Raw genomic sequence first — 14787 nt, forward strand, 5'->3', positions numbered from 1 at the left:
GTGGGTGGGTGAGTGAGTGAGTGAGTGGGTGGGTGTTGGGCGGGAAAGGGAAGATAAATGATTGCCTAGAGGGTAGTCACACGTTAACTTGGGTGAAGACTAAAATTCCAAATCACTGCTTTCAAAGGAATTTTGACTCATGGTGACTCTATAGGACAAGGAAGAAGTGTTCTGGTGGGTTTCCGAGACTGTAACTCTTTACAGGAGTAGAAAGCCTCATCTTTCTCCTGTGGAGTGCTTGGGGAAAGTAAGAAGTAAATAGGCAACAAGTGATGGAAACAGGGGAAGACACTGGGGGGAGTGCATGAATGAAAAGCAACAGAAATAAACACTGTTAGATACACATTCTGCATTCATGACGATCTACTAGTATATGCATGGATAGACCCTCATGTTGAGTGAGTGTGAAAGGGAGAGTGGCAGTATACCTATGAATATATAGATGGTTGGCAAAGGATATTTGTATCAGTGTATTTACCTCTGCTGCAAATATGTTCATGAATATGATGGAGCATACAGATAAAAGTCATGAAAACTTCATAGGCATAATCAGACACTTTGAAGGAATGAGTCATGGGATGTGGAGGCTCAGGACCATGGTCTCATGGGATACAAGGCCAATTGGCATAGCGTAAGTTACGAAGATTATGGGAGTAGTGGCCACAGTCTTAAAAGTTTGCATTCAGCACAACTCTCGGCTCAGCTATTGATCTAAGGTGTAACTATTGGCCCTTCCCTGTACAAAGGAAGTCAGTGTTAGGAGGATCAAAGATGCATGGAAACAATTAGTCCAATGGACCATGTGCACATCAGTCTTCACTAACCCTGAGACCAGAAGAACTAGATAGTGCTGAGCTACCATTCACTACCAACTGCTCTACAAGGGATCCAATGCTAAGGTCTTGGATAGAGTGGGAGAAATATGTGGAACAAATCTCAATGTTGTCTTAAAAAGACTAGACTTCCTGGTCAAACAGAGACTGGTGGAATCCTCATGACTGTGGCCCTTAGTCACGCTTCAGGTCTGGAAATGAACTTATCACTATGAGTTTTTCTGAATCACCTCCAACTCAGAACCCTATGCCTAACAGAACAAAACATTGGCTGGTCCTTCTCCATCCTCACAATTACTGTTATGATTGAGCCCACTGTTGCATTCCCTGTATCAATCCATCTCATTCAAGGTACCCCCCTTTTAGCTGACCCTTGACTTTACCAAGCATGATGCCCCATTCCAGGGACTGGTCTCTCCCTGATAACATGGCCAAAGTTCATGAGATAAAGTCTTACCATGCTCCCCTCTAGGTAGCATTCCAGTTGTACTTCCTCCTAGATAGATTTGTCTGTTCTTCTAGCAGTATGTGGTACTTTCAATGTTCTTCACCAACACCATAATTCAAAATAATCAATTCTTCATTGTCCAACTTTCACATGCTTATGAGGTGACTGAAAATACCATGGCTTGGGTCAGGCACACTTTAGTTTTCAGAGTGATATGTTTGCTCTTTAACATTTCAAAGAGGTCATATGCAGCAAATTTGCCCCATGCAAAGGGTCGTTTGATTTCTTGACTGCTGATTCCATGAGTATTGGTTGTGGATTCAAATAACATGAAATACTTTACAATTTTAGTCTTCTCTATTTATTGTGATGGTATCTATGGGTCCAATTATGAAGATTTGGGTTTTCTTTACATTGCGCTGTAATCCAAGTCTTTGATCTTCACACAATAGATGGGTTGTAGCAGGAGCAATAACACTACGGAAGTACTCACACCTTAGAATGATCGGCCACTTAAGATCAAGTGGGCAGCACTTAGCCGTGGACAAAGTTCAGAAAGGTTGTGAGAGAAAGAGGAGTGGAAACAGGAAGGAAATGGGATTAATGATACTACATTGTGAAGATTGCTGCTAATCTTCGTGTTATGACATGGAAGAAAACATGTATGATCTGCTCATCTTTTCTGTAAATCACCGATCAACACACACGTGCACAAACCAGAAAAGTAAAACAGGTGGGGGGGGGGGGTAAGCTTTAGAAACTGAAGGTAAACTAAACGACAACAACAAACCCATTGCGGTGGAGTGGATTCCGACCTATAATGCTCCTCAAATCTTATGCCAACATGCCCGTATTGCTCCCCAACAGCCCTGCTACAGTCCTTCCTCCTGAAAGCTTCTGGAGGCTGACAGGTGAGATTCAATTCCTGACATGAGTGGTCAGCCACCGTCTTTGAGTAGGCACAGCTGTCTGTTTCCATCTGACTCCATGGCCCTCTTGGTCAGAGTAGAACTATTCCACGCTGTTTGGGAGGCTCTGATCTTTATGGAGCAGACTGCCTTGTCTTTCTCAGAGCAACTGCTTGGTTCTTACTACCCACCTGTCAGTTCACAATCAGCACTTAACCACTGCACCACCATGACTTGAGTCAAAATTACCGTGGCAACAGATTTGGTTGCTATTCAATGCATAACCAACACACACACACACACACACACACACACACACACACACACACACACACACACACATCTCCCCCCAAGTCAAAATACAACCAAACCTACTGCCATCCAGTTGGCTCTTTCTCACGGTGACCCTCCAGCAGGTTTCTGAGACCATAAGTCTCTGTGGGAAAAGATAGCCTTATCTTTCTCTCACAGAGTAGCTGGTGGGTTTGAACCGATGTTCGATCTTTCAGTCTCCAGAGTTTGGGTGATGTCTACCGGAGATAACGTTCTGTTTTCTCCTGGCTGGCTGAGGGATTGCTGGTCAGCGCTCTTTCTCTCTGCAAAAGGGCTTGTGAGTGACTGGGACCCCTCACAAATCTGTTGCGAGGCTTCACAGAAACTGCAAGCATTTAGTAGTATCCAAAGTTTACATTGGAACAGCAGTGGCCTTAAAAGATTCTGCTGTAACTACTTAAAAAACAAACAACTTAGCTCAGAATTCTTTGCGGTGTCAGTGGCAGCTCACCAGTTGGAATACACAGGAGCCAAATGACTACACCTGTGGGAAGAGAGGATGGATGGAAATGCTCCATGTCATCTGTCCAAACAAGGCCGGGACTGACCATAGAACAGACCACCAACTGCTCACAGGCAAACTCAGGTTGAAGCTGAAGAGAACTACAAGTTCACAAGAGCCAAACCATGACCTTGAACATGTTCCATCTGAATTTAGAGACCATCTCAAGGACAGATTGACACATTGAACTCGAATGACAAAGATGGAACGAGTTGTAGGATGACAGCAAGAACATAGCTCAAGCTGCAAGAGCTGAAGAAAAATATTCAAGCCTCGAGTGGCAATATTAAAGGGTTCTATGGGTGATTATATGTTAGCACACCCATTTTAAATGATATCAATGGTGGTGAGAGGCAGCTTTGAGGTGTATAAATCGTGCATCTTCTTGGAAGGCCAATATAAACCCTTCATTTAGCAATTACACGCTATCCTACAAAAATATTGGTATGGCATAATGATACTAGGGGACTTCGAAAAGTTAATTTAAAAAAATAAGAAAAGAAAAAAAATAAAAACAAAACAAAAAAGTGAATTTAAAAGATAATGAAAATTTCTATGAACTTTTCAAAGCTCTTTCATACACATGCATGCACGGACACATGTAATTTTTTTAAATGGTCAATGTGATTGTGTGTTAAATAAAAACAAATTGAAGCCATGTAAATGATGAGGCACGTGTTTGAAGGAGTCAGGTAGACCAATAGGTGCTTCATGGGGAAAAATACCCACACCATGTCATAGGAAAAGAGTTGGCTACGTACCCTATGGAAACAAATTTATTATATAAAAAAAATACACATACGTGTATGTGTAGAGCGGTTTCTACTCTAAGAAGGGATGCGTTCCAAAAGTCAGCAAGAGAAGTAATATTCTTGTCAAAATCACCCTTGAAAATGTCTTCAAGTAGCCGACACATAATTTAATGTGCATAGTCTTATATCTCCATAAATACGTCATTTAAGTACATGCAGATGCTCTAGTCAGCGCCTTATTACTGCATGCCCGGGGGCCGTCTGCAGGCAGACATGGGGTGGCTGTCGAGTGCCATTGAGTCCCTTCTGACTCCGAGGGTCCCTGTGGGACGGAGTTGAGTTGCTCCATAGGGTTTCCAAGGATGTCACTCTTGACAATAGACTGTCTCCTCATTCTCTGGGGGGTTCAAGCTGCCAACCTTTCAGTTAGCAGCCCAACACTTAACCCTCTGTGCCCCCTGGACCCCTCGGAAGTGTGCATACCATACCGTTAACTTTGGCTACTTCTGGGGGAGGAGTCGACAGGAGAGGTGAAGGGGAGTTGTGTGTATGTATAACATTAGGTGTAAAGGAAAAAGAAACGCATCCTCTCCTTCTCTGACGGTGATTCTCTGTTTACTTTCTTCCATGGGAAGCAGGACCTACTCCTGGCGGCGGCCTATGTTTCTGATGCCCAGTATAGCAGAAATGTGCCATTTGAAACCTCACCTCAGACCATCAGGTAATTCAAGCTTAAAAAGCCTGCATGGACCCACCTCTCCTTGAGCACAGAATGTTCTAAAAGTCGAACCAATACTGAAGACGTTGGTTCCATAATTATTTTGAGGAGCAAATAGAATATGACATGCAGATTTGGATAATCTTGTGATTCTTTACATTGCTAAGCTATGACTGTGGGATCTCACCCATAGGGGATCATTTCATGCATGTATCACGAACTCTTACTAGAGTAAGTAGAGATGATAAAAAGGAGAGGAGAAAGGGGCATCCAAGTTAAAAAAATACATCATGATCTTTTCCTCCTAGATACAGGAGTCCTCTTAACCCTGTTCCAACCCCCAAAGTGTGTCAGAATGAAGAACACCCTTTACTTATCTCCCAGGACTCTGCAGGTTGCATGAACTCAATGGGCAGGTTTTCTGTCTGCGCAGTCTTGACAGTAGATGTCTAGATGCTGTTGTTAGGTGCTGTTGGGTCAGTTCTGACTCACAGTGACCCCATAAGACAGAGTACACTGCCTCATAGGGTCCCCAAGGCAGCAGTCTTTTTACAAAAGTAGACAGCCACATCGTTCTCCTGCAGAATGGTGGCAGCCTTGAACCTCTGACCATTTGGTCCGCGGCTGAGCACGTACCCATTGGCTCTTTGGTGTCTTCTTGGAGCTACGTACAATGAAGACATTTCCCTTCTCCCTGATGCCTTTTCATGCAAGGCAGACCTTCATTTTGTCTTATTTTCCTGAGACGTCAGCTTTTTCTCTGTTATCCTTTAAGGGTGGATGAGACCAAGGATTTGACTTAGAATAAGGAACAAAATGTTTCTTAGCGTAGGACTCGCAGTCCCTGGGTGCTGCAAAGAACTAATGAGCGCAATTGCTACCCTGAAGATTAGAAGTTTGAATCTATGAAAAGACCCATTTGAAAGAAAGGCTTGGTGATCTACCTCCCCGCAAACTAGCCTTTGGAAACCCTACAGAGTGTTTTTTTATTCTGCAGAACCCTATAGAGCAATTCTATTCTGAAGCAGCCCTGGCTGGCTTGAAGGTCATCATTGTGGGACTGAACGTCAGTGTGTGAGGTGTGCAAGGCTGGGAGTGTGCCCCTATTCCAGCAGGAGTACTGCGGGACTGTGAGATCTCTGTGTGGTTTTATACACATTTTAAAAGTGGGGTTAGGCTACCATGCTACATATAATTGGTCTCATTAACTACAGGTGATTCTTTACATGACTGTTCAAAGCCCTTTCAGCATATTCTCCCAATGCTGTTACAACCCTCAGTGAAGAAGATACTGATCCTCGCTGGAGACAGACAGCATGATGCGCTCTGAGATAAATGAATACTCTTCATTTCCCCCTCCATTATAAAGTGTCCTGGAGCATTTGTCCTTTGCCATCTTCCATTTCAGGAAATGTGACCAGAGCCATACATTCTTTATTCGACCAACCATTCAGCTTTAATGAGATGTTTTAGTGTTGTTTAACTCTTCCTCTTTGTTGATAACCTCCTTAATTTTTTTCCCCTTTCTAGACTCTACTATTTTTATAACCACTGGACCATGCGAGCAGCCACAAACTTCTTTATTTTTGTAGACCTTTCTCTTGCCCTGTTTGAGGAACCAGCACTGTTTCCACTACCTTTCTTGGTAAGCGTTCACAATAAAATACCTAGCCAGCTTGTCATAGCTTGAAGCTGCTTCTGTCTGTTTTTTTTTTCAAATCTTAGCAAATATGAATTTGATTTGAGTTTCACTGTTGGAGATTAGAAGAATCTAATGCTTCAATCATAAGGTATTTTACATTGAATTGAAGTGTTTGTTCTGGGCACAGATACAAAATTTGGTAAGAAAAGTAGAGGGAGTCCGAGGAGTAGTAGGCTGGGCTGCTAGCTAGAAAGTCGGCAGTCCAAAACTACAGCTGCTCCATAGGAGAACGACGAGGCTCTCTACTCCTGTGCAGAGGGACAGTCTGTGAGGAGGTACACAGAGGCGGCCCTGCTCTTTTTTATAACTGACTCGATGGCAGTGAATGACTGGCTTCTTTTATACCAAATAGTGTTGCAATGTAGTGTAATATGAGGGGGGCTTAAAAAGTTCATAGAAAAAAATAGAATGGAAAGATAGTAGAGCTTTTCAAAAAAGTTTTTAAATTTGTGACTTATTTGTATCTGCCAAGTGTACAGTTTTTTCCCTAAGCATAAATCATTAGACTATTTATTTGTGCTTATTAGCTGGATCAAGAGTGGTTTTCAGTAATATGTCCAATTAACATCCAATTAATATGTCCAGTTAACCAGCTAACCCAAACGGGTGTCCAGCTTACAGTGATTCTCAGCTCACCACTGCTCTTGTCTCTTAAGGGTCACCAGTTGCTTAGTAGTTACTACCTGCCGGGCTCAGAACATTGTGTGTGTTCTCCTGGAGCCTCTTAGTGACCTATGAGATGTGCCCTGCTGTTGTCCCGCTGTTTTAACAGATGTGGGGCCTCACTTGTGTCTCCGTGTTTCAATTCTCTGTTGCCGCTGAACCAACCAACCTCGAACTCAAATGCTGAAGACAGGGTGTTAGAAAATGACAGCCTCTGGTTCAATGCAGTCCATGGCCTCTTTCTTCATAGCCCATGAGCTAAGGGTAGTTTTTATATCTTTTAATGATTGGGGGGGGGGCGGGAATCAAAACTAGTTATACTTGTGACTTGGAAGTGATGTGAAATTAAAATTTGTTGGCAGATAAAGTTTTGTTGGTGCTCATTCACCGATCTCGTCTCTGGCCGCTTTTGCGTTACAAGAGTGGAGTAATTGGAGTGAGACTCTGTGACTCACCAAGCCTAAAACATTTACTCCCTGGTCTTTGGCCAGAAGAAGCTTGCCAACTCCTAGCTTGAATGGATAGCAGTCTTTAATGATTTCCCATGACTCTGTGGGGTGGATTGACTCCACAGGGCAGCTTCTGTTCATGTGGCATTGGCTTGGATGGTGGATGTCCAGATGGTGCTGTTAGGGGCTTCAGTTGATTCAGAATCATAGATGTCCAGAAGCACAGTGGATATTTGAACTGGACGATCCAAGTCCTCTCCTGTGGCTGGTGCCTGGGGGGTGACTGTAGCTCTGGATCAGAGTGCCTTCTGCTCTTTTCCATACAGCCACTCAGTGGCTTAGGCTTCTCTTAGTGGGCAGCTGTGTCCAAAAAGAGGCCTTGTAGTGCACATCTTGTGCTTGTATCACATTTGCTGATCTCCTATTGGCCAAAGCCAATCTTATGTTCAAATCCTAAGTCAATAAAGGTGGGAATTACCTAAGGATGTGAATGCCAGAAGTGTGGCTTATTGGTAGCTCCCAAAGTGATGGCTGCCTATACTTCTGTGTTAGTCAGCAAAGCTTATATATGTACATAAAAACTTGCAGCCATCAAGTTGATGCTGACTCTTAGTGACCCTATGGGATGAAGTAGAACTGTCCCTGTGCATTTCTGAGACTGTAACTGTAACTCTATGGGAGTAGAAAGCCCCATCTTTATCCTGAAGTGTGGCTGGTGATTTTGAACTTCTGAATTTATGGTTAACAGCCCAATATTTAACCACTATGCCACCTAGGCTCCTATATATGTATACAGAGAAAGGAATGATATCAAGAAAATGGCTCACACTGTTTGACAGGCTCCAAGTTCATGGGTCAGATGTTAGATTGGAGCTTTCTCCCGACTCATGTAGCTATGGGGGCTGATGAACTCAAGGTTGGTAGGAAGATGACAGGCTTTGGGTGCAAAGGCAAATGAATCCAAGGTTGGCAGCTCAGGCTCATGGTCTCAGAAAGTGAGGGAATCCAAGGTCAGCAGGTCAGATGGCAGGCTGATGACAACTCCCAGGATCATTGGGCAACATAGCAGGCTATTGGCTCAAGTCCCAAAAGCCAGAGGTCCATGAGCCAGATGCAGGATCTGGACTCAGAAAAAAAGCTAAGCAAGCTTTTCCACAGTGTCCACTTATATTGGGAGCAAGTCCCACCCCCAAGGAAACCTTCTTGAAATTGGTGGCATCAGGCTTAGGAGCTGAGTAAGGCTGTTGCATTCCATCCTAATCTTTTAAAACTAATTGGCTCCTCATAGCAGATCCCATGATGGAGGTAATTCCATTGTGTAGGGGGAATTACTAGGCATTAAACTATCAAACTATTGAGAATTCTGTACCAGGTAAGTTGACACAAAACCTAACCATCATGACTTCCACATGATAAAGGTTTCACAGTCAATGAATTTTCCACGTAGAAAATGTCTAGGCGAGTCACTGTGAAAGCAAACACAAATTCTGAAGAAGCAGAATGTGCATTCAAAGACGTGGATATGCTTGTCAGTGTCTGTAGCAGATGGGGCATTGGGCTACCCCGGCCTAGGTGAGAATTCCCTGAGGTCACCTGCTCTCCCATTGCTTCTCTGCGTGAGTCCTCACTCCTCCTGGTATTAACCATGCAAATGTTGGGTTGGCTGCTTGACCGTCTGGATTCCCCTTCAGGCAATATTTACACATTAAGTCTCCGAAATGGAATGTGTTATGTGGAAATTTTAGTCTGGATTCTGGTGTTTCCACGCAAGTCTTGTTTTGAGCATGGGGGGAGATGTGTTCTTGGAATTACTCCCAGTTCTTTTGCAAATCTGGCCTTGACAGTGAGATTCTATAGCCCTTCGAGGGTAAAAAGACTGAAAGCTAAAATGATTGTAGGAGCTACAGCCCACGTTGATACTCAGGGTCCAAAGTCAGCCCCTTTGTCTTTCAGGACATCCCTTCCTTTGAGACCTCACCCTACCCCTTTCCCTCTTCCTAGCTTTAGCCAAACCGCCTCGCCAATCATTTCCTACTTTGCCACCTTCCTCTCTTTGTTTCTGGAGGACAGTTCCCTTGTTAGTGCAGGTTAGAAGCATGTCTCAACGAGAACTTATCATTCTAAATTTGCCTCCAAAGAGGAACGGGCTAATAGACTGAAGAGGGAGGCTGGCAGCCCTAGAATTCTGGTGTGGGAGCTTATTAAGGGGATTACTCACAAGGTGAGCCCTGGGCGGTGGTAAGACAAAGTGAAGTCTCTGTGTGTCTCAGTGGCAGGCAGGGGCTTTGATGGCCTTGGTGAATAAAGCTGGCTGCACACCAGGACTCTGAACTGGGGTCACACCAGCTGGCACTGCGTAAGTGTGATTAGGGAGCAGAACCGAGCTCGCAGAAAGCAAGCGCGTAGCTATAATCCACTTTGACAGCCTGTTTCTCCTGCAAGAAACCATTCACAGCGTGGTCTCACCTCCGGGGAAACGATGGTCCACATGAAGGGCTGGGCCTCAGTGGCCTCCATTGACTTCTCTAGTTGCCAAATACAGGCAGCAGGGAAACCACGGCAGTGGTATTGAAGGACTGATCTGCTATTTCAAAACATCTTCTTTGGGGAGCTAGGCTACACATCTAGATAGCTTATTCTGAATGTGAAGCTGGGGAATGGGAGTGCATGGGGGCCCCTGCCTCTGCCATCCTCACCCTTCTCCTTTTCTAGGGAAATGTGCTCTGGCTCCTCCCAGGAAAGGCTGCCAGTCGGGGTTATGGAATACCTGACCCAAGGGCAGATGTCTTTTTAAGAGGCAGAAACCACTGCAGCCATCATAGAATTCTTTGGAAACTTTCAGCATTAGGCATGGCTGATTCTCAGAGGGGGAGCCGGGAAGTGCACGAGATCCAGTGCGGAGCGTCCCAGTGGCTGAGTCTGTCTTTCTCTGCGCAGGCCACCTCCATAGCAGAAGTGCTCTGCCTGACTGCCTTCTTTGGAAGACTTATACATTTTGCAAAAGTCACCCCTCAGACGGTTTTCTGGAAGGATACAAAAAACATCTGCATCATGGTGACTATAGTGGTGAGTGTTTGTTGTTTTGACTTTAAGAGTTTGTGGTCAAAGACAGAAACCACGAAGAAGAGAAATGGATGGACTTGCCTGTTACAGCAACAAGCAGGGACTTTGGCATAGCAAACACCATAAGCACAAATGCAGGCAAAGGACAAACTGCGGAACAAATATGGCAGATGGGACTGTTAAGATTTTCACATGACAAAGGCCCCTTGAAAGTTCAGACCATCCGGTTAGGAAAACCCGGCTTATCAGACAGCTCCTCCATGCCCTTTAACGTCAAATAAATAACTCACTTTGAAGTGACTAAAACAGCCCCTACTCAAAGTAAATTCATTAGCACAATCGCCTCCCCTTGCTACGGGTGTAGCTTTTAGTTATTTGAAAAGGCTTCGACCTTTTCTTGTACTTACCAAAAAACCCCATGTTATCGATTCTGACTCATGACACTGTCATTGGATGAAGAGAGCCGCTACGTAGAGTTTCCAAGGCTATACATCTTTACCAAGGTAAACTGCTTCATCTTCCTCCCATGGAGGTGCTGTGCATACCTGTGCACCTACGACTTCCATCCTGGGACTTTATTTAGGAAACAAGGAAGTATTCAATGAGTTAGCTACATGATTGGTCATGGCCAAGCAGTTAATACTATCAGATAATTGGACACATTTTGATTTCTGGACAATAATAAAGCAAAACCCATTACCTTTCAGTTGATACTGACTCTGCTGTCTTATATAAAATGTGGCATATTTCTGCAGCCCTTTAGAATAGTACTAAAGGTCAGTGTGTTTGTGTTATCAAGGATAGATGCAATCAAGTCACAAGAGCAGATTACAGTACAGCTGGATTACATCTTTGTTAAAAAGAGAAAAAAAAGTTATGCATTCACAGAAAAATGTGAAAGGGTACGTGCCAAGCAGTTAATGGTTGTCTCTGAGGGAGGCCAAGTAGTACGTCGCCCAATCCTCCTGTAATGAGCAGAGAGGCTACTATGGTGATTGGATGAGGATAATTAGCATACAACACACCAGCCAACATGCCTGAATCATTGTCCCTTGCAAGCAACCCAATGCTTGTTTTCTATGTTTCTGCTCTCTGCTGTAGGGGTCATCTATCCTCAGAGCTTCTACACACACCTTTGGTACACAGAGCTCGTGTCCACATCAATTCAAACACAACAGAACAAATCTACCCTCTTCTTCCTGAACAACTTCCCTCACTGCTTTTGGTTGTGGACACTCTGTCTCTCACTGTGACTTCCAAAGTTGTTGGCATGGTGCCCTCTTTCAGTGCCCCCGCAGCCAGCCTTCCCTGAGCCTCTCATGATGGATCAGTGCAGTGGTCTCTGACCTGTGTCTCTCTGCTGAGTGTCATTCTGATCATACACACGGTGGGGTCCAGGCCACGTCACCCCTGGTGTGAACCACCACGTGCATTTTATGTGCTGCTGCTGGGTCAGTTCTCTGGGGCATCGTTCAGATCATGCTGCTCCTGAGTTCAAAATGCTTAATGCTCACGGACATAATGTTCACCTCTGTGTCTGTGTGTCCCCTCTCCCATTGGGAGGAGGGCTCTCACTGGTCCCCAGAGCCTGAAAACCAAAGGATCCGAATCAACACTTTTGATGATGGTGGATTATTTTTCTAATTTAACAGTTTTGTTAACATGTAATTCACATATCAGACAATTCAACATTTCAAACATATTAAAAAGAGCTGTGCAATCAATACCACAATCAATTTTAGAACATCTTGCTTGCGCTCATTATCATTAGCTCCCTTCTTGCCCTCAACCTCCCCTGCTATAACCCTAAGAAACTCTTCATCCAGTTTCTATTTCTATAGATGTATCCTGGATTTTATATAAAGAAAATAAAGAACAAAATAAACCAGGGAAAAACTTCAATCAAAAAGAAATCAGTTATAATTGATGTATGGATTGTTATAAGAGCTGTAAGAGCCCCCAATAAAATGATCTTTAATTAAAAAAAGAGAAATTAGAAAATAATAAAAACTAGAACAAGTTTAAAAGGGTCAAAGGGAGAATAAAAAATATGTTAAATTTTAACCTAACTGCATATTACATTATTCCACTTCCAATTCGCTCTGATAGCAAGGCTGTTCACATCCATGGTCAATGCTCAGGGGGCATTTACCAGAGGCTTAATCCATAGAGGGATCCTATAAGTGGGTTTTGGGCTTTTACTGTCATGCGTAGCCCCTATAAACTGTGTTCTCAGAATTTGAGCTCTAATACAATTTCCCTCCTCCTGTCTCGGATTTCATGATTTACAATTCTTGGATCCCACATGCAGGTGTGTTTCTTCTCTGTGTACTTAGCTGACACTTCACTTAGATGGTTGCTTACTTTAAGACAAACCTGTAAGACCCCAGATACTAATATTTAAAAAAACTATTTTCATTGGCAAATAATTCACATATCATATAATTCAGTAGTTCAATCATATTGAGAAGAGGTGTGCAATCATCACCACATTCAATTTTAGAACATTTTCTTTGTTCCTGTAGTCGTTGTTGGCTCCCATTTCTCTCCAACCTCCCCTGCCATGCCCCAGCTAATCATTAATCCAGCTTTTGTCTCTATAGATTAATCTATCCTAGATTTCATATATAGAAAATCACACAAAATGAAAACCAACAATAATGACAAAATAAAACAGAGGAAAACAGTTGAAAAGAAAGCAGAAAATAAAAAACTGGAACAAATTAGAACATTGGTCAAAAGGAGATTAAATGATAAGGTGTTACATTTTAACCTAGCTACATCTGCCACAATCAACTTTACAGGGCTCTTTTCTGATAGCAAGGGCATTCACATCCCTGAACTATAGTCAGAAGGGATTCATTGTAAATTTAATCCATGTGGGGACCCTGCAGATGGATTTTGGGTTTCTACTGTGATTAATAGCCTTCTGTAAACTGGGTTTTCAGAATATAAGCTCTGATACTATTTTCTTCGCTGGATTTTATTGTTTACAATCCTTGGATCACACAGACTGGTGTGCTTCTTCTGGGTAGACTTAGCTGATACCTCCGTTAGATGGTTACTGGTTTGAAACAAGTTTTTAAGACCCCAGATGTTATTTTATCTGATAGCTGAGCACCATCTGATTTCTTTACCACACTTAGCTATAACACCCATATCTTCAGTGATCTCTTCATAAGGGCAAGTATTGAGTAGGGCCGTGTCATAAGAAATGAGAATTCTTAAAGTAGGGCTATGATTAGGGAGAGCTCAAAATTCATTCATATGTCTATGGTTTATATATGTCCCTGGTCCACTTTAGAGACATCATTATCATTTTATTGGGGATCATTCCCATGAGGCATGGGGTAATTCTATTGAAAGTATCATTCATTTATACAATTGTATAGATCTTAAAATATTGTTTAGAAAAGGGAAATATAAGTATATAGGACAAGTTTTTAGACTGAAACACATTGTATTAGTCTGCATTCTCTAGAGAAGCAAAACCAGGATACATATCAATATACAGAGGTGGAGAAGTAATTTTATATCAAGATTTCCCAGTCTAGCTCAACTCAAATCCACGGTCTGATCCTAGCTGACATCCCCTTCAGATTCACGTAGCCAAAAGCCAGTGATGCAGAAAGGTTAAGTGAGGTGCAAGGAGATCAAAGGCTATAGGTACAGGCTATGTGGATCCAGGGTTTGTGGGAACAGGTCACTAACAGCTCTCCCGGTTGGCAGCCCACATGAGGCCACCCCTGGAGGCAGACACAAAGTGCCAACAAGGCGAGAGGGCAAGTGGTCAGAGAAGAAGAGATTTTCTCAATTTCTCTTATAGAAAAGGCCACATTCCCAAGGAGACAGCATCAGGTTGTGACTTGATTGACAGGTTGGCCTCCACCTGTACACTTTTACACAGGTTCAAGTTGACATAACATCTAAGTGCCACATACATGGATTGTTGACTGGTACAGATTAAAAAGCTTAAGCGACTACACAACCGGTAAGGGTTGGAAATAGGGCAAAACTTTAGCATACATTCACAATGGCAGAGCTATGCCTGAGGGATGTAGACATGTCATAAAAAGCAGAGAGTGTACGAAAATAGCAAATATATTGTAGCCTTCAGCTGCCATTTATTAGGCACCCTCAAAAGAAGAGATTTGAACAAAAGTCCAGTGACTTCCAAATTCATAACCTTGGGATAGTAGTCAACTGCTTCTCCTCACACTAGGGCATTTCAGTCTTAAATCCAAGGGAGTGTTTCATGTCCTTTAAAATACCACGGATGGATTTAAGGTAACATTCAGTTCACTTAGTAGGATTTCCAAATCGGATCCTTCTGGTGTGGCCTATGGAAGATATTGGACACTTCAAAAGGATAGAGTCCAAAGTTCTGTTGGTCTGTAGCACTTGGCCTGTATCACC

The 14787-nt window shown here is 43.1% G+C and overlaps 1 protein-coding gene across 1 annotated transcript in view; it reads left to right on the forward strand.

Annotated features, from left to right (window-relative positions):
* Positions 1–14787, forward strand: part of LOC101663098 (two pore channel protein 2-like) — a 65135-nt gene that overhangs the window by 19322 nt on the left and 31026 nt on the right. The window contains exons 3-5 of the mRNA XM_045287195.1: positions 4415–4497; positions 6025–6139; positions 10246–10374. Coding sequence (XP_045143130.1) covers positions 4415–4497; positions 6025–6139; positions 10246–10374 — 327 coding nt within the window. The remainder of the gene's footprint in view (positions 1–4414; positions 4498–6024; positions 6140–10245; positions 10375–14787) is intronic.

This window comes from Echinops telfairi, unplaced genomic scaffold, assembly GCF_000313985.2.
Source record: "Echinops telfairi isolate 266 unplaced genomic scaffold, ASM31398v2 ScPeMD7_11;HRSCAF=52, whole genome shotgun sequence".
Taxonomy (NCBI): Eukaryota; Metazoa; Chordata; class Mammalia; order Afrosoricida; family Tenrecidae; genus Echinops; species Echinops telfairi.